Source organism: Vollenhovia emeryi, unplaced genomic scaffold (genome assembly GCF_000949405.1).
Source record: "Vollenhovia emeryi isolate VEMERY1.0 unplaced genomic scaffold, V.emery_V1.0 DF939121.1, whole genome shotgun sequence".
Taxonomy (NCBI): Eukaryota; Metazoa; Arthropoda; class Insecta; order Hymenoptera; family Formicidae; genus Vollenhovia; species Vollenhovia emeryi.
In genome coordinates, this window is record NW_011967245.1 from 4,127,697 (window position 1) to 4,155,689 (window position 27,993).

The following is a 27,993-nucleotide window of genomic DNA, read 5'->3' on the forward strand; positions in this document are numbered from 1 at the left end:
ATGCTATAGTTCTCATAACCACAATATTGGCCCATGCAACTTATAATATGGTTGTCATAAACCAAAACGAGCTTTTAATTTAGTAATATACAATAATTGTATTGTAAAATATTGTAAAAAAAACGAAATTGGAAGAATTATAAAAATATGGTTGGGTCCAAAAATTACTATTTTTTTCTCTCTGTGTGTTATTAGAGAGAGAGAGAGAGAGAGAGAGAGAGAGAGAGAGAGAGAGAGAGAGAGAGAGAGAGGTGTTCACTGGAATAGAGGTTATGGGCCGATCGCTCGCAGAAGCACCTCGAGGGTTAATATTATTTTATGGAAAAAGTAGATCTTAACAAAAAAAAAAAACCGAGATGAACATAATAAATGTCACCAGGATTCGAATGTGCTATTAAGTATATGAGGTCACCGACCTCTGCAAGCAAACACTTATTAGTAAAGTCAAAAGATACAATGTTTTGAGGAAATTTGACAGCTCTTTGAGACTTGACAGTATCATATATTTTTAAATATGTTTTTAAATGTGCATATATAACCCAGCATATCAATGCGTTCGATCAATAATGCATTGGGTGATATTTTTTTATGAAAAAAGTCATATGGATTTATAAAAATCAAAGGGGGCCCCGCCGAAGCACCCACACTAGCCGCTCCTTCGTGTGGGAGCCACCTTAAGCTTGTTTTTACTTTGTTTAAAATTCATTAGCCTCCCTTTTAAGCGGACCTTCCAAATTCGTTGGGATATTCGTCGATAATAATTGTCGATGAGAAAGGTTGACACGCGTCTTTACCCGTGCGATGTATCGTTACACGGTATTAACAGAAATACATACATGTCAATAGAACAATTATGAACGCGGCCGGGGTCTTTTGTCCAGCAGCCGGGCGCTCGCTTCCCTGTCATACTTCATTTCCTAACAATGATGAAGCGGCTTTAGGCGCCGCGTGACGAAACGACAAAGCCCGGCTACTATTTCTGAATACCTGTGGGAGGTGCAACGTATGCACGCGTCCTGCATGCGAAAACCGCGCAGGAACCGCCGGCTTGTCGCAGTCACATGCGATTATTAACGCGTGACAAAGGTGACGCGCGTGTCCGTCACGTATTTTGTCAACGAGACACCCAATTGTTATTGAACGCAATTCGAGTCCCTCCCGTTTCCCGCGGTGGGATTGTACAACGTAACAAACTTGTAGACGTTATCTTTAAGCAGCAATTTTCCGAATTTCCTGGAGCCTTACGAAACGACATGTCGCGGGAGATAGAAATATATACTCTCTAAAAGTCAATCAGTGGATTATCACTGAAAATAGTGAATAGTCACTGATTTGCAGCTATAAGTATACTACTAAAAATTGCAGTGGTATACTTATAGCTGTAGATCAGTGACTATTCGCTGTTTTCAGTGATAATTCACCGATTGATTTTTAGAGAGTACGACGAGGGGGAAACCGCTGATAATATAAAAAATTATTAAGTATCCAGTTTGTATAAATATCCATTTTAGTTGGCGCAATTTGATGATATCATTACTTTTGTAGAGGCAATAAAAGTGTTTTTTTTTCGAACAACATATACCCAAATAATTAAATTATATAATTCCTGATTGGATGGCGCTTATACTTGGCGTCTTTTTTACTTTTTTTTAAAAAGGTTGTTTTTTAAGATTAGAAATGTACGACGAGGGGGAAACCGCTGACCAAAATTTTATAAACCAACGCCCACTAATGTCCAGTTTTGTTGTTTTCTTCCGCTTGTTATCGGTCGTCATAATTAATGCACTTGGCAATTCAGCTGCGTAGGAAGAAGTTAGTTTTGCGTTTCACAATTTTTAATTACAACTTTCTCAAATATTAAAATGTCGAAGGTGTGTGCGGTCGGAACTGTCTCAATCAAGCTCGGTCCAGAAAAAAAGATAAACTAATAAACAATTCTGCGGTCGTTCCCTTTTATTAACAGTGTCCTCTCAAACGCTGAAAACTTGACGTAAAAAGAGACGAGCGTTGAAAACATTTCGTTGTAAATAACGCGTTGTTTCGCAGAGATTAACGCGCTAATGGAGATTACCGTCCGATATCTGGATATCGCGGCGTTAGCGTATACGAATTCTTCTCAGTTAATCGGACGGAATATTTACAACATCGCTCTATCATTTCCTGGACATCCCGGCAATTTTCCGTAAATCGATTACCGCGATTCTTCGACATCGCGCCACGGCCTATCCGCAATTTGTCATCGCGTTACGGTGACGTGCGCTTAAACCCGCCCCATTATTGCACGTCAATCTAAACGAATAACCGTGTAAGCGGCCATTATATATCGCGGCACGGAAGTCGATCGCGGTTTCACGGAAAGCATAACTTTTCGTCTCGATCTCTGACGCTACAGTTATTCCGGCCGTGGCCTATTTTCAGAAACGATCGTGGAATTCCAAGGTGAAAATATGCTGTTACACGACTGCCGCCTCACGGATCATCGCCCTTTCGCAGCCCTTAAGTGTATATGTATGTCGACTCCCACGCTTTCTCTTACGTGTTCCGTGCAATTATTCTCGGGCGTTTATTCAATCTTTAATCGCCATATCGGGAAGATCGCTTAAACCTCTTGGTTGAATGTAATTCGAGTCGTAATGGATAAAATCTCTGCCCATTCGAATATCTTTCCATGACTTTTTAATAATTTTTTTTATGTGAATTTGCCGACGAATTTATATAAACGATACTGTGTTATGGCCGACAAGAAACAAGAATTCCCATACCGTTTTCCACCTGTCTTGCGCGCCGATTTCTTGAAATTTTACCAGTAAAACGTATGGTAAAATTTGGTAAAAAAAAGCCAACGATTACATGATTTTCAGGATAAATTTTAAGAGAAAATTCTCTTCGTGTACTTAAAAAATTACTGGGCTACCTACTCGGATCTCACTGGCGTTCTCGTTTCCTATTAAATTTTTTATATTTAGTATCTATAATATAGTACAAATATCGTGTCTGACGTCAATCCACTTGTTTTTCGGGACTAATAATAAATAAACAAGCCTCAGTGGTCGAATTGGTGAGACGCCCGCCCAGAGAGTAGGGAAGTCCTAGTTCAAACCCTGGCCGCGGTAATTTTCGCAATAAATTTTCGGCATTAAAACATTGGCCGGTTAATGTCGACTAAAAAGCTTGTTATTAATAAATTAATTTTTTCGCGCGACTACTTTTTTATCGAAATTCGAAAAAGAAAGTGCCTGGGCACGTGACGTCTTGAAATTGTCTGCCTCTTGAACATGGCCCCAAAATTTTATGCTATTTCGAACACAACCCTGCAATTCCTCTTTTCTGCCTGTCTCGATTTTCACGCTACAAAATCCCCCTACTTTCGTAAAAGGCTAATTTCGCGCACCTGAACCTCTCGGTAGCCGTCGAAAAAGCTGTCGACGCGACACGGAGTTGCCATGGAATGCACCATCAGTATTGACTATTATTAGCGCGCTTTCTATTTGCACGTCGCTCGAAATAAAGAGAAAGAGGAAAAGAGAGAAAGAGGGAGAGAGAGAGAGAGAGGGACGTCGATCTCGACCGCATGGCTGGTTTTATCGGGTAGGCGGGACAACCGACGAGATTTTTGTGTGATCTCATTAACGAGAGCGTTGCACACGCCGCAGGAAAGACTCCACAGTCCCCCGAAAATAAGCACGGCGCGACGGGAAGTCACATGCTCTCGCCACGTCCGAAATTCCGATCGGTCCTCTCTCTTTCTCTCGATACGACGCGGTATCTCGAAAGGCAAATGTTATCACGATGTCTATCAGATTTCGGTTAAAATATCCAGCCACAAATAATCCCCGAGTTAAAATTGGTTAGATGACGACGGCCGTTGATGTCATTAAAGAGATATCTTGGTACTGAACGCGAAGAAAATGGAAGAAGCGTTAAATCATGTACTCGCAGTTACCTTTGCTAAGATTTACATTATCAGAGGAAAGTCCCCGATTATGAGATAGGCTTCTTATATGAGACAGCAGCATCTCTTCATCTGGCTCTTCTCAGCATCCAGATTCAGTAACAAATCTCTTTTCGCAACTATTACACGATCTAACGATATGTATCTCATAATAGGGGACTTTTCTCAACTGTGGCTTGTATTTATATTTTACTAGCTCGGCGCCGCCCGAGCTTCTTATCACGAGGTATCAAGGGAATGAAGTCAGAAAAGGGGGATGGGTTGCGCAGGTTTCGCAGTAGCCTATATTTTCCGCGGGGACCCTTGAGGGTAGCTACGCAAAATTTAGTCCAGATCGGTCAAAGAATTCCGGAGTTAATAAGAAACCTACAGATAGACGTTCTATTTCGTGTATATACAGGATGATTCACGAGGTTTTATCTCCGTTTATGGAACATGTTGCAAAATTTCCTTACAAACTTGTGGCTGATTGCGACTGTTTGGTCGCAAAATTAGGGCTTTTAAAAAGAAATTCTGCATTGTTAAATTCGTAGTGACTCAATGAGTAGTCACCACTGCTCGTGCTCAAAATGTTGTTACTTTTAGCAATCGTGTGTAGTAAAATTTATCGTTTTAACACAAAATGTAGTTAAAACAACTACATTTTTAATTCAACCAATCTTATGGATTCTTTTAACTCCTTTGTCTAATTAAATTAACGACATATTGAGCAGTGACGACTATTCATCATTGAGTTTTTAACACTACAAATTTAACAGTGTGGTTTTAGAATACTTCTTACCTAAAAGATTAACGATTTTAAAAGTGTGTATCTGTATATTTTTCCTATTCTAAAAGAAACATTTTTCAACCTTCAAATTAGCGCAACTCTTTAATTACGAATCTCGTTTCAATATTAACAGTTTTTTTCCTCCAAATGACCTCAGAAATGCCCTGCCTAAGTGGGAGATAAAACTTGGCGAATCAGCTTGTAGATTTGTACTATCACCCAGCGTTATCGATGCCGTTTTAGTCGCGTAGCGCGGAAAATTTCGTTAAGGATCGCCTTGCCCGTAAAACTGCGCGTAAAAGCGCCACGACAAAACGGCGTACACGTATCGGTCCAACCTACCTACGTGCATATACACATAAATATATATGCGGTGCATAAGGTGTTTGTGCTAATGCGCGGCGCAAATTGCATCACTTCGAGCGAACATACAAATGCGATTTCCACTCTAGCGCATCCGCTACGAGCTCCGTCGTATAATTTTTCCTGCGACACTTATTTTAGAAGTATGTCGTGTCACGTGCGCGACCGTGTCGGCGCCGTCAGGTGTCGGCTGCCAAATAAAAATAAAAAAAAAAGCGAAAGAGAGAGAGAGAGAGAGAATCGCGTGCGTGCGTACGTACGTACCTGAGCTGGCAAACGTTGACAAAATTCGTCCCTTAATAACCAGAACATGGGACTTTAATTGTTTCGCACGCATCGGCTCGCGCGACGAATTAAAGTTCGACACGATCACGTGGCGGCGAATGCGGCGTCAAACGACAGCACAAGTATCCATAATGATCGTGCGCACGCAGGTACGTACGTACGTGTGTATGTGTGTTCGCGTGTGTAACGTTTGGCATCGGATCAATGCGTGTTTCGTGCCATTGATGCCTCTATAATCATGGGAGACGGTAGAAGTGAAGGAGGGAAGAGTTAGATAAAAATGTTATGGGGGAGAAGAGGAAGGGTCTGCAATTATTTAAGACTTATGAAAATCCTCTTCCGACTTCCTCGGAGTCGCCTCGTGCCCATCGGCGATCGATCCGTGGCACGAGCGCCATTATTTTGATAAATAAATAATGTGACGTAGCCGCACGAATGACGTATCGCGCAAATAAAGCGGAGCAAAAGAGCGCGATTCGGGGATCTTCGTACAGGCGACGAAACGAGCGAGGCGAAACCACGTATGTTAACGATGCAAATAAACATTTACGTAACGTCACGTTATCGTTACGTGCAAAATTAACATACGATATCGATCCTGTGTCGACGAGATACGAAACGTCAATTTAATGTACGATCGCAGATAAACTCAATGTTAATAGAGGACTTGAGTACGAAATATGGCTTTCTGTGCAACTAAATTTTCATAGAGGAAGAGCGCAAGATGTCATTAAATTTCGCTGTTAGACTTAATTTCGCAATTCTATTATTCTGCATAAAAATTTGCATCACGTTAATATTGTGGAGTAAAAAATCAAAGTTATTAATTTGCGAGGAAAATATATTCAGTTCGGAAACACAATTTGTTATTGAGTTGTGATCTAAAAAAAACATCGTGAAAACATGTTAACGTTAAAAAATTATTTGTGCACATTTAAATATAAACTGCATTTTTCGAGAAATAACACAAAAACAACGTTAAAATTACAACAAAATTTATGACTTAAATTGTTGTATTAGTACGGTAAACAAAATATATTTAATTCATTAATTAGCGACAGACTGTCACGAGGAAGTAATTAATGCCTAATTGCCATTGTTTTTATCGAGTTATCCATCAATGCGAGTGGCTGTGACTTTTGTAACATTATACGACGTTGCAAATCGTTATAAATCGAAATGGACAAAAGTCGACAAAAGCTTAATTAACGTTTTTTTTGTAGAAAGAGATTAGTTTTTAGATTTGATCACTTCCTATATCAATGACTTTTTCGTTAGATGTTATTCAATTTTGCTATTAGACTTTACTGACTTAATTAACACACGACGAACATGTAAACTTATTCGATTAGTGCGGCATATCAAAAGAAACTGTTTGTTAAGTTTTTACACTATTCCTTGACATTTGTTCTCGTTGCACATTGCAGTATTTTTAAAGTGACTTTAACAAAATTCCGATTAATTTAATGGACGTTAAGTGGATAATTAACTTATCATTTATCGCCATTATATTGAAGGTATTTTTTAATAATGCCGTGAGTAGAATTATTAATTTTACATTTAATAGATATTGAATGGACTCTTGACACGAAAAGGAAGATCAAATTGAGGGCAACGAATTAGAAGTTTCGCTGTAATACAGTTAAATTAATTAGCAGAAGAAAGTCCTCTATTGTGAGACAAGTTTCTAATATGAGACAGCAGGTTTTCAACGCCCAAATTCAATCACAAATCCTCTTTCGCAACGAGTACACGATCTAACAATCAATTTTCCACTAAACAGATTTCACTCCAAGGGCAATAAAATTCATGGTGGAATCAACAGATGATGCCTATTAATCTAACAGAAACCCCGCTATCTCGTATTAGGAGCCTGTCTCATAATAGGGAACTTCTCTCTACTTTAATTGAGTAAATCAAATTTTGGTCGAAGCTATTATATATTTGTACGGTTTGTTAGTTTAATGGTTTAGTGTTTTAGATCGCGTTAGTTTAAACAGGTGTAAAAATTAAACTTCCGCGTTTGCCGATTATTGATGCTCTCGAGATATTATCGACTATGAAAAATCGTTATTTAAAAAAAAAATTGATATCAACATTGCTTTTCATCCTCAGCTGCGAGCCTTAGTGTCACAGGTGCGCCATCTAGCCAGGAACTGTTTCAACCTCGACGCGATAACTTTTATCTCGCTGCTCGACGAATAATATTCGCGTTTAAATCGCTCATTGAACGATATTAATCACAAGTTCTCCACTGCAAAGCGTGAATCATTTCTTTTGCTGCTACAAAGAAAATGCATTTATCGCCCTACATATAAGAAACACGAGAGAAATGCGGCGACGATTCTATCGCTTTAAGGAAATTTATAGGATTCGTAATATACAAACAAACTGGCAATCATTCTTCTCGCTAATTGTCCCTCGACGAATATCAGAATCGTCTTTTTATCGATCGCACGTACCTGATTAGGGTGGTATGCGCTTGAGAAATAATAGCAAAATACTTGATAACTCGGTAGAGAAGCCTAACTAACGAGATTAAGAACATTCTGTCATCGTGGCACAACTGTGTCATTTGAAAGGGACAGAGGAAAGTCCTCTATTATGAGATAGGTTTCTAATATGAGACAGCAGGTTTTCAACACTCGGATTCAATCGCAGATCTTTTCTCGCAACGATTACACGATCTAACTGTGAATTTTCCGCTAAGCAGATTTCGCACCGAGGGCAATAAATTCATGGTGGAATCAACCGACGATGCCCATTGATTTAACAGAAATCCCGCTATCCCATATTAGGATCCTATCACATAACAGGGGACTTTCCTCCACCACCTCAAGTTTGCAGCAAATTTAGATACACAGATAAGCCGTCTACAGTTCGCTACTTCTAATCAGTGGCTTGCATTCTCACGTGGGAATTTGTACAACTGAAAAACGACATGTGTACCTCGGACGTCATATTTGTTAAATCATACGCGACATTCAATGCGCATAGCACGATTGCGCCTCCGTGTCTATTTTAATCTCGACGTTTTGCATGAATCATATTCTGTATTTATAAAGCGTGAAAGAAAATAGATTTCGACCACAAAATGTCTCTCTCTCTCTTTCGCTCCCTCGCATTCTCATTGTCACGAGACAGACTCCAGACTGAAATTCTATTTCTCTGAAGGATGTTATCTATAACATAACAGCGCACTATTAATACAACAGTTATATAAATATTCTTTCGCAATCAATAATCGCAGTCGTGGAAGTTGCAAATCGTAGTGATACAAATTACATAAACGGCACGTAACACGAAACGACAAGTCCACCAGCGCGAAGAATAAGGAGCACGCTGATACTCCATCAAAACTGTAAACATACTCCGGCAATTAATGTGCCGCAAAGACAGCCACGTTGCGGAGACACCTCTCTCTCTCTCTCTCTCTCTCTCTCTCTCTCTCTCTCTCTCTCTCTCTCTCTCTCGATAGGCCGGCTTTGCAATTCTCTTTAAATTCACGCGAGGCCTCTATCCAGGATCCAAGCGTCCGGTGCACACGTACGTGCACTCTCGCGTAATCCGCGGAGCAAGGAGGAGCGAGCGAGAGATGCAAGATGTCGGGTCGGCCATGCGACCTGTCACCGTGGAGTCCGCCGACGGTGGTCGCCGCGTTCACACGGCGGCTCGTGGGCTTGACTGACGATCCGCGATGACAGGAGGCGACTCTCTCGCAGCGCGACGGAGGAGGACGGCGGTAGGAAGGAGGAAAGAGAGAGAGACAATATAACCTCACCTCGTCAACGGCGTCGACGTCCTTGCCGTTCTTCGTCTTCTCCTTGCCGCTTTTCGCCGTCTCCTGGAACAGAAGCGTAATGAGTACCGGTACGGTGCTTGCGCGCGGGGGGAGGGGACTTCCGGCGCTCCCGCACTCGCGATATTTAACGCGCGGACGAAAGAGAGAGAATCAGAGAGGGAGAGAGAGAGAGAGAGAGCGTGACAGCGGGAGCGTCGGTGCGAAGAGAAGCGCACGGGCGAAGAAGGTTAATACCATTGCGCTCGTTCCGGGCGCGCGGCCGAGTGAGCAGCAGCAGCACGCGTCTTCGTCGTCGTTGTCGTCGTCGTCGTAGCCGTCGGCGACGTACGCGTCGGCAAGGGGCGAAACCGAGAGGGGCCGAGCCGAGAGCACGAGCACCGAGCACGATCGCGCAACGCGCGCGCGATTAATCCCGGTCGGTGGCGAGAAGAGCCGAACGGGGTCTGGCAAAGTCGGGCCGGACTGGAGTCGCGCTCGCGCGCGGACGGCGGAACAGAGAGGGCGGTCTCGTCTCGGGCGCGCGCGCGCGCGCGCGCGTGCCGCGGCCGCGCGAACGAGCGGAGCGACTCGGAATCGGGATCGGGTCAAGAAACCGGAGTCACGCTACATCCTCTCTCGGGTGGCCGAGAAGATCCGCCTGCCGGGCGGTTGTTCCCCCCGATTCTTCGCGGTTCTCTCTCTCGCTCGCTTTCTCCCTTTTCTCGCCGACTCGCTCCGCCTCGCCGTTTCCCTTTCTCGCTCTCTTCTTTTCGCTTACTTCCTATCTTTTCCTCTTTGTCTCGCGCGCACCGTCGTAGCCACCACTCGTATATCGTAATCACTGGATAGGACGAGCGTGTTTCGCGCGCGCACGATAAACGGCCACGGCGGCGACGGCGACGATCGTCTATCGCGGTAGACGTACCTTGTCCCTTTTCGATCGGTTCGGCATCTCATCGGCGGTGTCGGTCGGTCGCATGCACGATTGAATCCGCGAGTGCACGCTCGCGCGTCCACAATCAGTCGCGCGTGTCGGCGACGTCGACGGGCCCGCGCGCGGCGCGCGTCCGCGACGGCCATTGGTCGGATCGGGCTCGGGCCGCGGGCCGGACAGTTCGCCGATTCGTAAACGTGGCTGTGCGACTGTTGTAAAACTTGCGAATCTGATTGGCGCGTGCTCTTGATCCTGGCAGAAGCCTAAGAGCACGCGCCAATCAGATTCGAGATTTTACAATGCCGTTTTATCCGCTGAACGCGGCCAGTCACGTGTCGTCGCGAAAACGCGCCGCGCTCTCGAATTCATTCGAAGGACAAGCGTATGCGAAAATTCTGCTCTTACAGAAAAGTTGCAAGTTGATTGGCTATGCGCATAGCTTTCAGCCAATCGACTTGTAACTCTTCTGTAATTCTCGCATACGTTTCTCTTTTGAATGATTTCAAGAATCGAGCCCCTAGTTCGCAATTTCGATCTCGAGTAGATCATAGGCTTGTTTTCTATTGCTACACTAGTGCAGTAAGCTAGAATGAAAAAATATATACTTGACTAAAGGCCTGTGTCCACGATGCTCGGTCCAAGTTCTAGTTCCGAGAAATGTGTAGCCAATCAACTTGCAGCTTTTATGGAATAGCACCAATAAGAAGCAAACCTTATATAAATGCCGAAGAATTGTGTTTACCGACGGGGCCGATTGTGCGCGACGAGACGTCGATTGAAGACTTGCCATTAGCTTCCATTTCGACCTCTTTTCTCGCTGCCAATCCTATCGGTTTTAATTAAGATCGCGGAAACAAAGGATGTATGTTTTTGCAATTCAATGCGGCAGTTCTAGGCCAGTATTTATAGTCGGATCCTATATTCAAGACTGTCTTGAATTTATCTAAAGATGCTGTACGGAACATTTCATTGGCTACGGAGTATCGAAAGATGATCTTGACGACTATGAATACTGGCCCTACTGTTGTTTTGAATTTTGTCCATTTTTAAATATCACTAAACGTCTTGGCAAGATAAACGGCTGCATTCAGCAGAAAAAGCTGCTTTGCAACTGTTGTAAAGTTCATGAATCTGATTGGCGTATGCTCTTAAATTCACTCAAGATGAAGAGAATACGCCAATCAGATTCACGAATTTTACAGCAGTTGCAAAGCAGCTTTTTCTGCTGAACGCAGCCAATGGTCGCGTTCAGCAGACACAACTGTTGAGTGAGCGCTCAACGATTTCTTAATATGATTGGCTGGATCTAAAAGTATTAACCAATCATACTGAGCGCTCACTCAACAGTAGTGTCTGCTGAACGCGGCCAATGCCAGGCCAATGAAATTACTCGCGAGCGCGGCAAATTTTGAAAACGCAATCGTTCGCTCGCGATTTGAGAGCAGAATCTTATATCGTTTTTCTACAGCTGTAACGTTATATTTCGGCTCATAAAAGTATACTTGACGCTATCGCGGCTGTTAATTGATATCTTCATATTCATTTCTTTATCTAATTTCCGAGAATTGTGTTCGCGGATATGTTCGTTGTACTATCAACGACAATTTGTCTTCGACGCATTAATTCCATTAAGGTTGATATTAATTTGTGCAATTGCTGGAAAGATTTATCCCTGAAAATTATGGTAACAGATTTTTGGAATAATCACATTTTCCCTTGAAGGTAAAATCTAAAATTATGTAGGCTAAAGCGACAACGTGCAAAGAAGCCATTCAAAGGTGGGAAGAAAAAACGGGACTGGTCGCGAGCGAACAAAAGGAGATCATTTTATCCTTCCAGTGGCCTCCAATCGAGAGAATGGACAACAATTTGGCGGCGTTAATTAGCGTCGAGTTCGTGTTTCTTTAACGAATTAACAATAGCACATTATACAACACGAGTAACATGTCTCAAAAATATTCGTAGAAAGTTATCCTTGTCGACGAATGCAATCGAAAAGATCAGCGGTATTAACTCGCTGAAATATCTGAGGATCCTGTCTCTGAGCAGGAACAATATTAAAACCTTCTCAGGATTGGAGGCGATTGGTGATCATTTGGAGGAGTTGTGGATATCTTACAACTTGATTGAAAAGATTAAAGGTGTCAATGCTCTGAAAGCGCTCAAAGTTTTGTACATGGGCAACAATTTGGTGAAAGACTGGGCGGAATTCAATCGCCTGCAAGAGATACCGAATCTTCAGGACTTGTTATTCATTAATAATCCTATATGCGAGAACATGGACGCGGAATTGTGGCGCGCGCAAGTTGTCAGGCGATTGCCCGCGTTGAAAAAACTCGACGCGATACCGATTGTGTATGCCATGCGTTCTGCAAGATCTCTTTTCTACATACGTACGCTATGTCGCTTCGCGAGTCATATTTAAAGAAAAGCTTCTTTCCCTTTTACAGGCACGCAGGCGAAGATTAATTATTAGAAGACTATTTAAGAAAATAGAGATTACCAATAGTGGAGTAGATTTCCGCCCCCAAAGTAAAAATTTGTATTTACACGATGAATCATTTCAACAATAAAATTGTTATAAAAACAATAAGTAGTTCGGGACGTTTCGTTCCCACCCATTCTTACATGTAATGACTTTTGTACTGTAACGATATTTGTTTCTCTATTTTAGTAGACACCTAATAATTTTCGACTTTTATATCGTTGAGACCAAGCTCTTCATTCTGCTCGAAACTTCTGTCGTACTTGGTGATCTTCAATCTATCGTCAGGCCCGTCGTCGGTAAGACTTTGCACGTAGCTATTTCCGGCCGGGTCGTCGAGTATCAAAGTCACTTTTCTCTGACCGTCCAAAATTTTCCCCAATTGTGCGATAAACGTGTCCATCCTCTTCACGGTTTCCGAGTCACTGCTGTCACCGGTGAAAGCTGTGGACGACGACAACTGTTCTTTCATCGCCGCTACGATCCCTTCGACGGTCGTGAATCGACCGCCCAAAATGGCTGGACCGACCTCCAGCTCGAGCTCGGGTATCTCCATGTCGCAGGTCTCGGATTTCAGTAGGTCGCGACTGAAGTCTTCCCTACCTGTTATCGTCACTTCAATTCTGACTCCTTGTGGTTCGATCCCACCGCCGTTTTTCACTTCATTAGTTCTGTGACCACAAGACTCGCACAGCGTGGCCATTATAACAACCTCTTTAAAGTGCGGTATATCTTAATATCATATTAAGGAAAAATTCATATGCAACTTGTAGTTAAGCAAAAGTGTTCCTAGCTAACAACAAGTCATAAAATATTTTAATAGCGTGTTACATAAAGATTCATTCTTTTGTCCCCCCGACTTCGATATTGCATTCCTAATAAAATTTGCATCTGGTATAATGAAAGGATACTCGTCAGCTTCATGTTTGTCTCACAAGGACTGTTGCAGTCCGGACAATTGGTAGGAAAGGACATCACCTCGCCCTCAATTTCCTCCAAAGGATATTCTCCCTCCTGTATGGGCTTGAGTAAAACGTCCTCGTTGTCAGAATATATCCCTAACATATGATTCTGTTCTTTCGTCCTTTTGAAATACGTTACAGTACACTGGCTATCTTTGATCGGCGCCTTCGGGTTCTCCACGTGGCTGTTTCCCGAAACGTCTTGAAAGATGATGGTAAACGGTTCGTCCAATATCTTCAGCGCGCGCAATTTGCTAATAAACAGATCTATCTCGCCCGCGGTGTCTGGAAATTCCTCCCGACGCCTGGGCTGATCCTGCTCCAACGCGCCGATGCTCTTGTCGATTATCCCCTCCACAGTCGTGATCTCTCCCTTCTGGGACTGCGCGGGAATCTCGAAGTCCAAGTGGGGCACGCGAATGCTGGTGTAGTCGGACTTGACCACCTGGCGATTCAGATCTTGCGACGTCGCCACTCGCAGCGTCATCTCGATCCCCTTCTCCGCTATCTTGCCGCCGCTCTGGATCTCGTTGTTCCGATAGCCGCAGTGCTCGCACTCGAAGGACATGAGCACCACATCCTTGTAGTGCGGGATTCTGGTCAACAGCAGCCGGGTGACGCCCTAGGTGGGAGTAAAACAACGGTGAGAACGCGCATTCTCGGCGAGAGGTAGAGCCTGAGGCAGAAGTACTCTCAAGACACAAGACATTATAGTGCGTTACACTTGTACCCAGTCCTGGGACAGTGTTTTAAGGCTTCGTCTTAGGCCCGGTCTACAATGTACAAGTTAGGGCCTGAGCAGACTGGCTGTCTTGTACTCTTAAGACAATGTTTCGTGTTTTAAATCCTTGTCTTAAAGGAACGCACAATAACTGTCCTAGGTCTGAAGAGTGCAAGACAGCCATTCTGCTCAGGTCCTTACTTTAAGACAAAGATTTCAAACACGAAACATTGTCTTAAGAGTACAAGACAGTCATTCTGCTCAGACTCTTAGTAAGAAATCAGAACTGCACGACTGTACTTTCTTCCTGGGTGAAAAAGGATGCCTGATTCCGCTTTCCGACAACCCGTTGTGGACTTGGGACAATAAATACTCGACGTATTCGTAGGTTCGGTCTTAACTTACATTCTTGCCGCATTCCATGCACAGGCTCTCGATTTCCGTAATCTCCGGCTCCGGATCGCCGGCCGACAGCTCGCGGAAGATCGGCTTGCTCCTCTCGTCCTCCGTCCGTCCCCCAGCGGCCGCCATTTCTCCGCCCGCGAGGTTAGGTCGCGCGATACGCGTCGCACGTGCGCGTGATATCGATGGTCGCGCGAGAGGTCGGGCTGTCAGTCGTCGCGTTATCGACCGAGGATATCGCCCGGCTCGCGGCGGTCGCTGTCAACTGGACTCACCCACATACCCGCGGTTTCTCGCGTGTGAAATCGTGTGAAATCGTCGCACGACCTCCTGCCCCGTCCCGACGAGGCCCGTTCGCGCTCCTCCACGGCCGCCGCCGTCGACGGTAGTGTCGTCCACGGTAGTGCGAGACGCCCGTACGGATCTGTCGACGTCGCGCTGGAGCTGGAGGCCCGGGGAGCGGTGAGAGAACTGGAACGCTGGCCCGACCAACCGCCTGACGCCCCCGTCTCGCGGATGCCGCGCGCGCTCTCGCGAGGAGCCAGGCCCTCTTGATGCGGATCGAGTCGCCCGGCGGGATGGAGCAGAGGTGAGAGTCCCGCGTTCGCGCGACCGCTCGCGCGGAGGTTAGGTTCCGGTGTAAACAACCACGGTCGACGTTGCAGGTTGTCGAACCCGTCGAGACCGCCGCGTCAGACGCCACCGAGCCACTCGAGGAAGAGCAAGAGGCGATCCGGGCGCAGGAGCAACCCGGCGGACGCGTGGCCGAGCGCCCCCCGGAGCGAGGACGGCGGCCTGGTGGCCGGCGTGGAGTATCCGCCGCAGCAGATGCTGTGGCAGTCCGCGGGCGTGCCGCAGAGCGTGCCGGGTAACGGCCAGCGTCTATTCACCGCGATGTCGGACCCGAGCGTCTGCGGCTACTCGCCGATGCCGATGACGTACGCCATGCAGCCGGTCTCGCTGCCGGCGATGTACAGGATGTACCAGCCGATGCCGGTGCCAAACGTTACAGCTGTCCACGGTAGGCAGAGGCATCGCTGCAACAGGCACTCCGCGAACGTTCGCCCTGGCGCCAACAACAACGTCGTCAACGGTTACGAGAGCCTGCGGGAGAACGGCGTCCTGGAGCCCGCTGTACATATCGCCCTTCAAAACGGAGATTACACCAGTCTACCACCCACCGCCAATAAAGACAGCGGCGTCAACGGCGACGAACTCAGCTCGGAGCACAGACGGTACTCCGATCCTGGGCTGGGACCTGCTGGGAACTCGGCCTGTTCGGACATCGACGATTCCGACAGCGTCGAGAGCGGGAGTTCAGTAACGACGATTAGCCGCAGCAACAAGCTCGTTCTGTCGCTTATCGAGCAGGTTTGTACTTGTCTTATCTGAAGGCGCGTTGGATTAAATAGGATGTTTCGTCTTGACACGATTATTTGAAATGACCTTGGCACATGAGTTGGGTAATTGTATACTGTTTATTAACGTAGCTCTTCCCAATATTTTGTTGCAGATGACAGAGCTGAAAAAATGTAACAGCCAGCTGTTTAAAGAGCTTAGTGAGACCAAGTCGAGTTTAGAAAGTGTCAAAGCAAAATTGGCGCAATGTAAACACAGCACGCCTGCGGATTACCAACCTGGAATGCTATCAGGTACCGAATAATTCTTGAATATTCTAATAACCATGTTAAGGTCTGCGTTTACGATGCTAGAACTTGGTCCAAGTTCCAAGAAATGCGTGCAGCTATTCCATGAAAGCTGCAAGTTGATCGGCTACACATTTCTCTCGAAACTGGGACCAAGTTCTAGCGTCGTGGACACAGGCCTGTACTGGTTTCACGCAATTTTACACGGAACGATCATTATATTGCTTTCATTGTAATTGTTACAGAATTTATACGCGAAATCAGAGACGCCAACAGAAGCTGCGAAGAAGGTTTAATTACAAAAGTTAAATCTATGTTGGAAGAGAGATGTAATCAACAAGCGAGAGAAACTGACGAACTAAAGGTGTGTAGAGCTTCTTTATTCTTCATATAAATATTCTTTGCAGTATGTTAATTTGTACGCAGTAATTATTTTGCTCAAGCGACAACATCGAATGGTTCCACAATTCGATATTTCGATTATTCTCTTGCATTTTTACCCGAATGTACCTTTTATCTTTGAACACATGACCCGCCGAAAGTACTAAGAGGATAGCTACATTTAAATTGAGCTGTATTTAATTATTATAGGCGTTTATTAAATAATCTTCTATTTTATTTCGAAAAAAAACAGACAAACAAAATGTAAAGAAGTTAATAATCCTCAATAAATAAAATGACAATATGTAGAGCAGTCTGTACGCGCAAAATTTCGAGATTATCTTCATGCAATATTAAATATTACTTTTGCACTTAATCTTATTATCATCTCGTTAGCTTCATTTTTAAATATCTATTAAAAAACTTGGGTGGAACGCGAATTAGTAAAGTAAAAATTTTTTAGATAATAAAATTAAAGAAAAGACACGTGCACGTGTGCGCTATAAGCTCATTTTTAAACGCGAGGGAATATGGGAACGGAAAACAAAGGCAGCGGACCTCTTTCTTTTTCCTCGCGTACGCTCATGTCGCGATTGAGATACGGTAATATGAGCACTCGGTTCAATATTTTCGGCATTCGCTCTTCCGGCCACGATCGTGGACGTAATGTTTGCGCAGACATTCTTACGTTCTGTTTGATTAGGACGGCCAGGTGATCGTGCGGTACCTATCGGCCTTTTTTTCAACTTTCTCTCGGTTAACGTACCTACGCGAAATCTGTACAATTGATTTGGTTCCCGCCCGTTTGTGCACTCCTAGTTACTCGGTTAACCCGTTAATAAATAATCTTCGCGGGAAGCAAATTATCCGCCGCCAGCAAATTGACCGTAGACCTATCGGAAATCGCTGGCAAATCAGCATTAACTTCGCCCGTATTAAATTCATAGTTTGCCGATAGAGCCTGCTAGTATAATCTGATTGATGATGACAGAACGGCAGAAACCGAGCAGAATCTGTGAAATGTAGATTTTGTTCTCTTTCTGTTGCCGATGTGTACGGCAAGTACGTTACGTCCTGGATTTTGCTATCATTCTGCAAACAGCATTATATACGTCCGATCCATTATCTGTAGTCTTTCTGCCAACAAAGTTCGTAGCAGATACTTTGCAGAATTGATTTGCGGTAGATTTCGCTCATTAGCTTTAGATTAACATTTACATTTTATGACTGATTTTTCCCTACCTTTCCTCACTTCTCTCTCTTTCCTTTTCCACATTTTATTTATCGCTGAGAAATGCGCGTAAAAATTGTTACTAAACGCGTGTCTTTTCCATCGCGATCTGTTGTATGAATTAAATAATTTTAATAATCGAAAAAGTCGGCAACGTGAACGGCCGGGATCGCACATTATCAATTATTTAGAAAAATCAATTTCCCCCGCGCACATATGACGATGTGTAATTATGGTACGCATTAGAGTACTGTGTACTACATCAGCACAAACACGCAAATGTGTCGTTATTACATACATTCGCATATACGTATCGATTTGACACACAGACGGAAAGATGTTGCATTATCTAATACGAATTGTGCTGCTCTATTGTTGACTGCCGCCCAAGCTTGTAATCGTGCGTTGTAATACGTAATATCTTTTATTATGCACACGTCATTACTGACGGCATTGCGATAGGTATAAAACTGAAAATACACTTGAATACACGCGGAGAGTATTGGCCTCTTAAAATTTATCCATCGTTTGCACCGTCGTTCGAATAAAAAGAAAAAAAAACCAGGTTCACAAAAGAGGTTTGAGATTGAAGAGGTCATGTAGGGTTTTTCGACGCTTTTGGGAAAAAAATTGGCCCCGCGATCTAGCCCCTGAGAAACGTATCAGCCGATTAGGGCTCGCTGCACGCGCGACTTGACTCCGTGAACGGCCGGGGGCCGAGGGCGGGGGAGATGAAGGGAAAAGGTCGAATCGTGGAGAGACGGCTGATAAAGTCGGCCGATACCGGAGAACGCAATGTAGACATAATACGAAATATCCGTGACGCGCTAAAAGTGATTAGGTTTCACATGAGGGCATCCGCGGCGGGCAGAGTGTTGCAGAGGCGAGAGAGAACAGGGCTGGGACTGAAGGGACGGGAAAGGAAGAGGGGGGGGAGGGGAGGGAGGGAGAGAACCGGGGAAGGGTGGAGAAGGACGGAGCGCACTTAGTGGCTGTCAGGGGCCTCTCCCTTGGCCTCTTTTTCCTCTTTGCCGTTCTTCTCAGGTTTCAACCATCCATTAGCCTCATCAGCCGAAGCGATGGCCGCCACCGCCATGTCGCTTGCATATTGGCAATCTCGTAATTGAACCTCCGGGACCCTCCATCTCCGCGTCCATGTAAATTTTGCTGCACGTGAGAGCCGATCAAGGTTGCCTCCCACAGCTCCTTGCCCTCCCTTTCTTTTTACGCACGTATTTCCCAGCGTGTCGCGGTTACCTTTAAACATCGAGATAAAGTGGTTAGAGCAGATAAGAAAGAAAAAAAAATTCAATTACATTCGACGCCGACGTCGCGTAAAAACGAGGATGGTCCTGTCTCTGGAGAATAATTCATATTCGTGTAAAACATATTTGTGTAAAACAGGTTCACGCGCTTTTACAAAACAGGCATATTTGTCATTTGAATGTTTTTGCGAGTGTAAAAGAATTCATCAAATGACAACAGTTTATGATAAAATGAAGAAATATATACAGGGTGATTCAGACCGCCCGTACAGCCCTTTTATTTCGGAAATAGAACATCTTAGAGAAAAATGTTTCAGACAAAAGTTATACGGTTTTAAAAGGGCTATATAATGAGGAAATAAATTTTCGAAAAAAATAAATTTTTATGGTTACATGGAGGTCGCTGTCATTTTTTTTAAATGGAACTCCCTATTGTTTATTATAGGTACTATCTTATTCCACTAATTAATATGAACAACTTTTGTCTGAAACATTTTTTGATTTGCCCAATACTTTTTGAGATATTCAAGAGAAAATTTATAACTTTTTACATGTTTAGCTTATAATATCTCAATAACTGTCGGAGGGAAAAGTAATACAGGACTTTTTACTTGTGTTTCAATGTGTAATGGTGTTTCAATTATTGAAAATTTTTGTGTATGTAATTTTTATGTATTACTCGTTTTATCTTGTCTGACGATTAACGCTGCACACCTCTTTTTGTTGAAGAATCAATTGGCGAAGCTTATGAGAGAGAAGGAAGAAAGTGACCAACGTGTCGCAAAACTGGAGGAGGAAATGACGGCGTTGAAGCTGAGCGCAACGTAAGTAAGCTTTTTAGCATTTGTAAATATTTAGAAGCTTGCTTCAGGTTCTAGTATTTGTTTTGTATCCAACACTGCTCCGTCGGTGTATAATTTAAAAGGCGCGATAAAAATACGACACTGCACCTCAGTGTTTCTGATAAAGCCTGTCGGAAAAATTGATTCCAATTATACATACCTTCTTCTTAGTCGGCTATGGTTCATCATAGTCGTTTGTTCCTACTTTTAGCTCTTTCTTTTTCGTTTCACAATCCCTACGCCGAGGGATACACGTACAAGTTTTCTCACGCATTTACGAGGGATATCTGGAAAGTAAGGTTACAACATTTAAACAAAATTCAAAAAGGCATACATTTTAATGAAACTTACAGGCGTTGTTAATGTAGTTGTACACTATTTTTCAACATACACTGAGAGAAGAAAAATGGTTGCAGTTACCACAATCTCGCTATAATTTATAGTCATTTTGGGAGCCAACCACATTTTTGTCATTCTTTCAACTACGTAAGTTATGATTGACCTAACAACGTATTATACCACAGTTCTCATAGACACAATATTGGTCTATGCAACTTATGATATGATTGTCACAAACCAAAACGTGTTTTTAATTTGGTAAAGTACTATAAATATTGCAATAACAACCACAAGTAAAATTTCGAATAACTATATTTCATCGGACGCAACAGACGGCCGTCCACTTCTCTCTTTGTCGTGAACGTCCGTCCTTCCGTCGTTGAAATTCCTTGAAATTGTTCACAAAATTGAAGAACACCTTCCTTCCGATCGCCGTTCGTCAATTGACGATCTCCACGAAATGTGTCCTGAAATTTCACGTACTGTTGTTCATGAAATCGTTAGTGATATGAAGTTGGCGCGAGCGTTTTATGATACTGGCATAAAAAAACTTTGTCTCTCGGCTGACAAAATGTATTCAAGTTGGAGGCGGCTATGTTGAAAAAGAGTGTACAATTATATTAACAACACCTGTAAGTTTCGTTGAAATATATGCATTTTTAATAAAAAGGTTGCAACCTTACTTTTCGGATATTCCTCGCACTTATATAACAATTTTAGCGAACGGTTTATTTTGCTCAACAAATCGCGTGCGATACATTGCGTCTGTTGTTTCGTTTATGATTTAAACGTTGCTTGAAATCGAACTCTACGATGTCATCTGGGCGTCCGGCAATAGCTTCAGACTAGTTGAACGCTTACGATAAAGTCGCGTGGCTTAAGATAAGAGGCGAGTGTAATCCGTTAGGTATAATGAATCAGCACTTCCGGATGACCTTTGTCCCGATATTACATTGTATTTCAATCATCCTTCGCTTCGTTTCTCGACGAACGCGATCCTCGAAACTGTTTTACGGTACTCGTACAACTCCAATTAAATCGGTTCCCCTGCAATCAACGTCAAAGCTCGCTTTTGTCCGAAAGAAAAGACGAAAAGAAAAATCGATTCTATTCGCACTAGCAATGAAGGCCGCGAGATCGCAGTCTTCGAGGAGGAGAATCTGGCGCTGCGACGGGAGCTCCAGGAGGCGCGGGCGTCCAGGACCCTGGCCGAGAACCACGCAGCAAAGTGCGTAAACTTTGCCGTATCCAGATCTGTCACGCCTGTAACTTTCGATACGCCCTGTATAACCAGCACCCCCGTGCGTACCGCTCTTACCGATACTCGCTTCCTGTCCCTCTCCGTCCCACCCGCATCGCAAACGTCCTCCGCCTCTGCCGTTCTACGTTGCCGTTCCGTCGCGGAGGTGGCGGCTCCTCAACCCACCTCCGAGGCGGATCAATGTCGAAATTTCGCGACTGGCTCCGAGGCCGCGTCCCGCGAGAACTCACCGACGAAGGAAGACGCGTGGCAAACGGTTTCGACTACCTACAACACCGCCATAACTTGGGTCGAAGAGGCGAGCCAGAACTCGAAATGTCAAATTACCAATGCCGAGGCAATTTATCAACTTCTGTCCGAGATAGAATTGAAAGACTGCTTGGGGTTTCGCGAGGAGAAAGCGTGCGACGCCACGAGAAACAATAGGGTAAAATCGACGATGACGGAGAAGGAAAGGGAGAAGAAGGATTCATTGACTAGTATCCCAGAGGAATTGTCCACTGACGATCAGCTGCTGGAAATATCTGAAGCGACGATTCAGAAAGCGATGGAGATGCTGTCGGTAATGCGACAGGATGGAGCCGAGAATCGCGGATCACCCGAGGTCCTCGAGGAACAGAAAGACCCGCTGGCTAAACTGAGCGACGTTCCGAGCAAAGCGGACAAGTTGATGTACCTCTCGGACAGCCAGTCGGACAGTTTCCAGCAGAAGCTGTGCAAGTTCAACAATCAGCGGGGCAGTTTTAAGAAGCCGCGGCGCAAGAAGGGACATTTGAGGAAGTTGTTCATCAAGGCCGACGAGCCCGACGAGGATCCGCGGCAGGACATCAGGATCCTGGCCGACGCGGTCCCGCCGTGCACCTCCGGGAGCAATCGCGACACGGCGAACGGGGACGGGGATCGTTTTCCCGGCGACGATCGCACGAGTCGGGCCATCACCGACGTGCCGGACGTCGTCGTGATCGGCGGTGGCCCCATCGTCCCGAAAGACCTCTGTTCGATGAGAACCCTGACCTCCAGAACCCAAACAGCACCTTCACGTGCCACCTACACCACCGCCTATATCTAGGTTGCGCGCGTACGCGCGGGGCCCCGAGCAAAAATGTCAAAAAGAAAGCCACACACCACGCTACTCGTCGCCAATATTCGCGAAAGGGGGCTTCAAGGGGCTTTTTACTAGAGGCTACCACTATGTACATATCGAATAGCACGTAGGTCTATTATTCACTCCTCATGCATGCTTCTTCGTACGCGTTCGTCGTACCCTTCCCTTCCTTCCCAACCCGGCACTTCGAAGGAATTACGTCATTACCGGTACCCAAAGGAGATTCGTATTTTTGGACGTGTTCACATAAAAACTGTACGTCGGCTGAAAATATTGGCACAAGTTATTTTGAGAGAAAAGTCTTTTCTTCTATTAATCTGCTGACACCGAGTTCTCTCCTTTTACAATTATGACTTGAGTAGCTCGTTGACAATATGATTCGAACTGCAGAACAATGTTAGCTGAGATACCGGAGTGACATAATTCATTCGCGACATTTCGCTGGCACTATTTCCGTAACGTTGCATCTTAAAAGGAAATTGGAGAAAGATGGCTTTCTACTAACCGGAAACAGAAGTTCTCGATCCATTACGATTATGCAGTTGTATTGTTCATTGTTTTACATAAGCGAGGTGCTTTAGACCCATAGACACAGAAGATAGACCCAGCATGCCCGTTCATTTCCTTAGAAAAGTTGTCACGAACACAACAGACAGAGAGGCAAAATAGAGTGGCCGCAGGGGGCATGAGAGGGAGTGAGAGACAAAATATTGTCTTGCGCAGACAATGTTTTGTCTCTCGCTCCATCTCATGCCTCCTGCGGCCACTCTATTTTGCCTCTCTGTCTGTTCGTGACACGTTGGGAACACGTATACTGGGTCTATCTTCTATGTCTATGTTTAGGCCAGTCTAAGGAACTCTTCTTTTCGTGGAAAGGAAGGTGAAGAATGGTAACTGTTTAGCATTAACGACCAAAGGGCTATGCGTAGATTGACTTGGCAACTCCAGTTGCTATTTAAGTATGCAAACATTTTAATACACTGTTAACTCGTGATGAATACCCGCTTCTCTAGCTTAAGTAGAGAGAGCCGATCAATGTGTCCGAAATGTATGTAAAAAGCACAGAGATATGTTCAATAAATACAATCTTTCATAAATGTTTATATTATTATGGTGTAATATATATGTTAACTAAATGTGTGTTGATTTGTCAGCATGACATCGTCGGCTTTATCAGCATGCTTTTGTTTCTATTATATCTTTCCTATGTATTTTGTATGTACCTGTTGTTGTACCTGTATTGCTGCGTGCATGTACTTTATTCTGCTCTAGACACACCGCGTGCCGTTATTCCTTTAAACGCCATAAAAATTCGATGAGATAATAGCTGTTGCCATATTTTTACAAATTCAGAAATTGTACGAATTTCTGAATTAATTTTTTACTAACCTATATTTATCCTATAATTCCACAATTCTTTACAATTTAAAGTGAATATTATGAAAGTTTAATCCGAGTATGTTTCTACCCGGAAGTACGCTCTCTCTCTTTTCACTGATGCTTTTTAGATTCGATTTGACAAGATATTTTTTGTATTTTGTAACGTCGAATAATATAATAACGATAATTCAGGCTACATTTTCATTGAATTGTTATATATTTTTCTTCCCAAAATTATTTTATTCATATAAATTGTATCGCGAGTGCAATCCTGTTTGCATGGTTAGATCCAACGACTTTTGTTCTCTCTCTCTCTCTCTCTCTCTTTCTCTCTCTCGCGCCCAGAGAGATTCCCGAGCGCACGCTTCATCTGGACGGCAAGCACCGAATCGCACCGTTTTCTTCTGTTTTCTAGCCGGCAGCATGGCTTTTCGCTGAAACTTTCGCTTTACTCTCTGCTAAAGAATTTGTTGGGCAAGTCTTTGGATGCATTAGCAAATGTTTGGATGCATTAGCGGTGGAAAAACGGCACGCTCCCAAGCACGGCACGAACGAATGTAACGTGACACGAAACGTAATTTGTCAGACTGGAGAAGCTGGTGGAGATACTACGTAAAAAGGTGAACGGTGCCACGGCCACGGAAACTGTAAGCAGGATTTGCGACGTCTTGGCTTTCGGCGTGTGTCCCGTTCCTGAGGACCAATCTAAGGAACCAACAAATCAGGTGCCGTCATCTTCATCGTCGGAAGACGAGGCGGAGGATGGCCGCGACAACGACGACGATGAGGATGAAAGGCCGGACACGTCCAGAAGTGACAAGAACTCGTCGATCGCGAGCGATTCCAAAATTACACTCGTGATAGACGGTAGCGTAAATTTATCCGGACCGGTGACCGATCTCTGAGTGAGTGCACGCGCCGGATGCGCGCGATTGTTGCCTTATAGATACTGCGATGAAAGCATTTAACTTGAAAACATGAAATCTCTGACGATTGTGCGAAAATCGCTGGTAAATTAATTGATGAAATGTTAAGCGGTTCACTCTCTTGAAACGTCTCGTCTTTTGTGAAGTCCCCGTAGTGATTTTATAAAAGCCAACGCATGGACTGTCTGGATTTTATAAAATCATTATATTAAGTATTTCAATTTTAGCTTCTTCTTAATCTGGAATCCTCTCATTCGTCAACACACATTGATTTCGGCAGGAACACTGAATAATTATTTTCATCGCAATATATTGATTATCGCTATTCTAACTATTCGCGCGTTATTCAACTAGAACGTATTGGCAAAGATATTATTATCGATTGTAACTCTATGCACATCATTGTAGCCTTCATTTGAGATCGTTTACCCGATCGTTGCTGAGAAACGATCGTTTCGCATCTTCGTTAGAGAAAGAGCAATCACTAATAGATCAGCGATTGTTATTAACACTTGTTCATTAATTCATATTTTCGAAATAATTATTTATTACTATTAAGCGCTATTCTAATTAAGCGCGTGTAATTTGCTTGGTCGTTGATATTGTTACGCGAAATATTTCTGCATAATTAACAATACTGAAATCGACTGAATCGCATGTTAAAATAGATAATATTTACTTTGCATTTTGATGCTAGAATGGTCAAACGTAATTCAAACGCGATTGAATATTTTTCAAGATTTGTGACTTTAGAGAATACTATTGTTTTTTAAATTATTTCGCGCAATTGCATATGTGGCGCTCAAATTTGCTTGTTACACGACAAATGTTATATTTTCAATCTATACAACACTGTTTTTTTTTTGTTACGTTGCCTTCTCCTTTCTTGCATTTTCCATCTTCCCCCTTTTACTTTTGTTCTTTGCTAATTTAATTCTTAAAAATTCCATAGTCAATATTCAATTAGCTCGACATAGTGCTTTGCGGTAATTTTCAGAAATAGCTTTTCCAAACGTTCCGTCCCACCCTTATAAACTATATTTGCAAATATATTTTTATAACCTTCATAAATTTCCTTAAGTAATATAAGTCGAGAGTTACATGTTTAACTATGTAAAAGGAATTAAACCGTGGACGAAATTCCTAATTCTCACCTATTTCTGGGAAATGTTTGGTACCGCAGAGGGTTAATACTAATTCCTCTCGTATCTCCATCTGTTTATCTTACCACAATGCATCTTATCTTATCTACTGCTCATTAGAACAGATAAGCTTGCTCGACAATCGTCGTTGTGTGAAAATATGCTTTCGGGACATAACACGAAAAGCGTGAGTCTTAAAATTTCTTCCCATTTATATCTTTTAATTAAACAAAGCTCAACGTGAATATACAGATTTTAATATTACAATAGATTACACGTCGACATACAAAAATACTTTAAACTATTTTAAAATATCTTTCACGTCTATCCATCCTTAATCATATACTAATTTATTATTCTGATCACTTATTTAAAAAAAACTATGCTTGATATTTAACTCTCGAGCTAAGCACGCAGACTGAAATATTCCGTTACTATACGTATGTATTATACATATATTCTATATCTTTACGTAGACCTGCTTTAATTTCAGTAGATCTGCTTTGTATTTTTCATAGCAGCTATGTTATTTCTTCTTAGTCGTCTTCATATATTTATTACAAATTGTAAGTAGACCTTGCGTAAATTTAAGAAAATCTTACTTATAATTTCGTTTCTTTCACCAATTGTCAAGCGCGAGAGTTAAGATACTACGTTACGTTGTAAATGAACTAAAGAGTATACCGTTAATTGGCACAGTTACCTCACTATCGTACGATTTTACCAAAAATAAAAAAGAGAGAGAGTAAGTTGCACCTTAAAGAGCAATTGAACGGTGCGCTGTGGAAACGTACGAATCTTGGCCGAAACCTGGCTGTCAAGATATAAGAGATGTAAGAGAATTTTATTACTCTGATTAGAAGAGTCTATTTTGCAAGTTTCCGCCTTTGAATTCACACCTAGACTATCACACAGTTACAAGTTGGTACATGCAAGTTTATTTATCCACCTATATCGTGTCTTCGCCGGTATTGTTTACACATAGATATTTTTACGGATATTCCGCGGTTTATTACGGCAGATATCCTTACCGATATATCTCCCAACTGGCAATAAATACGTAGATGTAGTTTTACGAGTGGTAACACACTCTAAACGCATATCGTAAGCAGATATCGTGTCATATTTTGTATAACATTTTGTAGAAGTCGATTGAACAAATTTCGCAATACTGTCCTTCGCGTGGGCTGATTGAGATTTTACGCCGTGACAGAGCGAAGTTTAGACTGTTTAGCATTACGGCTCCACAATTCGGCACTCATTATCCGTTTCACTTCACACAGACCAATAGAAGTTAATTTGTGCTAAAGTTGCTCCGAACTCGAGATAATACGTTATTGCCGCGATAAGGTAAACCTAATACGAACTCGTTCGGTAAGTATTAGACTGTGCCGCGAGTCTCACATGTGCCTCCATGTAAGATGTAATGTCCATTTTGTATATCTCGCCGTTGATACGTTTTGTTGAGAAATTTCTGCGCTCTGTCAAAAAATAGTTGGAAGGATGGATTAATAGAAATTCATGCCAAATTGTATTCTTCACTTCGAATTTGTATTTGTATTCTTATCTTCGAAACTAAGGATAATATTAAGATGGACTGAAATTTCTTTCAATCTTTTTCTTTCGAATGTAACAATGTGACTTGGTCCTCAACAGCTGGAAGCATTAGCAATGTAATCCGCTTTAGTCTTAACGAATAAATGACTCAATATTTTGGAATTTTTAAAAAGGGAAGGAATTAACAAATCCCTTCCTTTTCTTTAAACTGTTAAGCCAATTCTTAATATCAAGGAAAATTAATAATTTTGCAGCATAAACTCC

At 43.2% G+C, this 27,993-nt stretch overlaps 4 protein-coding genes across 5 annotated transcripts in view; 2 read left to right on the top strand and 2 right to left on the bottom strand.

Annotated features, from left to right (window-relative positions):
- Positions 1–10,132, bottom strand: part of LOC105570313 (serine/threonine-protein phosphatase 2A 56 kDa regulatory subunit gamma isoform-like) — a 30,821-nt gene extending 20,689 nt beyond the window's left edge. Inside the window, exons 1-2 of one of the 2 annotated variants that reach the window (XM_012027426.1) lie at positions 10,076–10,132; positions 9,151–9,213 (exon numbers count right to left, since the gene is read on the bottom strand). In XM_012027426.1, coding sequence (XP_011882816.1) covers positions 9,151–9,213; positions 10,076–10,129 — 117 coding nt within the window. In that variant the 5' untranslated portion in view covers positions 10,130–10,132. Of the gene's footprint in view, positions 1–9,150; positions 9,214–9,405; positions 9,618–10,075 lie in introns of those variants that run through there. The other variant, XM_012027419.1, reaches the window with a different exon arrangement.
- A 1,689-nt stretch (positions 10,133–11,821) lies between these two features.
- LOC105570315 (dynein light chain 1, axonemal-like) lies at positions 11,822–12,523 on the top strand. The gene is given in 2 exon segments (XM_012027429.1): positions 11,822–11,976; positions 12,050–12,523. Coding segments are annotated over 2 exon segments (615 nt in total). The 3' UTR covers positions 12,510–12,523.
- Positions 12,524–12,590: 67 nt separating this feature from the next.
- On the bottom strand, positions 12,591–14,855 carry LOC105570314 (zinc finger protein ZPR1). The gene is made up of 3 exons (XM_012027428.1): positions 14,658–14,855; positions 13,481–14,153; positions 12,591–13,301 (listed from the first exon to the last, which is right to left on the bottom strand). Exons 1-3 carry the CDS (start codon positions 14,781–14,783, stop codon positions 12,766–12,768), a joined length of 1,335 nt encoding a protein of 444 aa, XP_011882818.1. The 5' UTR covers positions 14,784–14,855; the 3' UTR covers positions 12,591–12,765.
- Positions 14,856–15,208: 353 nt separating this feature from the next.
- Positions 15,209–24,764, top strand: LOC105570360 (paramyosin). The gene is made up of 7 exons (XM_012027488.1): positions 15,209–15,243; positions 15,320–16,025; positions 16,168–16,306; positions 16,546–16,664; positions 19,907–20,001; positions 21,479–22,830; positions 24,691–24,764. Exons 1-6 carry the CDS (start codon positions 15,209–15,211, stop codon positions 22,686–22,688), a joined length of 2,304 nt encoding a protein of 767 aa, XP_011882878.1. The 3' UTR covers positions 22,689–22,830; positions 24,691–24,764.
- Positions 24,765–27,993: the final 3,229 nt, after the last annotated feature.

Excerpts from the sequence above, each read along its gene's own strand:
- LOC105570314 (XM_012027428.1), bottom strand. The coding sequence starts at position 14,783 with ATGGCGGCCGCTGGGGGACGGACGGAGGACGAGAGGAGCAAGCCGATC. Across the intron at positions 14,154-14,657 it reads GCATGGAATGCGGCAAGAAT|GGCGTCACCCGGCTGCTGTT; the intron begins GTAAGTTAAGAC and ends ACTCCCACCTAG. Across the intron at positions 13,302-13,480 it reads GACAAACATGAAGCTGACGA|ATATACCGCACTTTAAAGAG; the intron begins GTATCCTTTCAT and ends TATGATATTAAG.
- LOC105570360 (XM_012027488.1), top strand. The coding sequence starts at position 15,209 with ATGCGGATCGAGTCGCCCGGCGGGATGGAGCAGAG. Across the intron at positions 16,026-16,167 it reads TTCTGTCGCTTATCGAGCAG|ATGACAGAGCTGAAAAAATG; the intron begins GTTTGTACTTGT and ends ATTTTGTTGCAG. Across the intron at positions 20,002-21,478 it reads GCGTTGAAGCTGAGCGCAAC|CAATGAAGGCCGCGAGATCG; the intron begins GTAAGTAAGCTT and ends TATTCGCACTAG.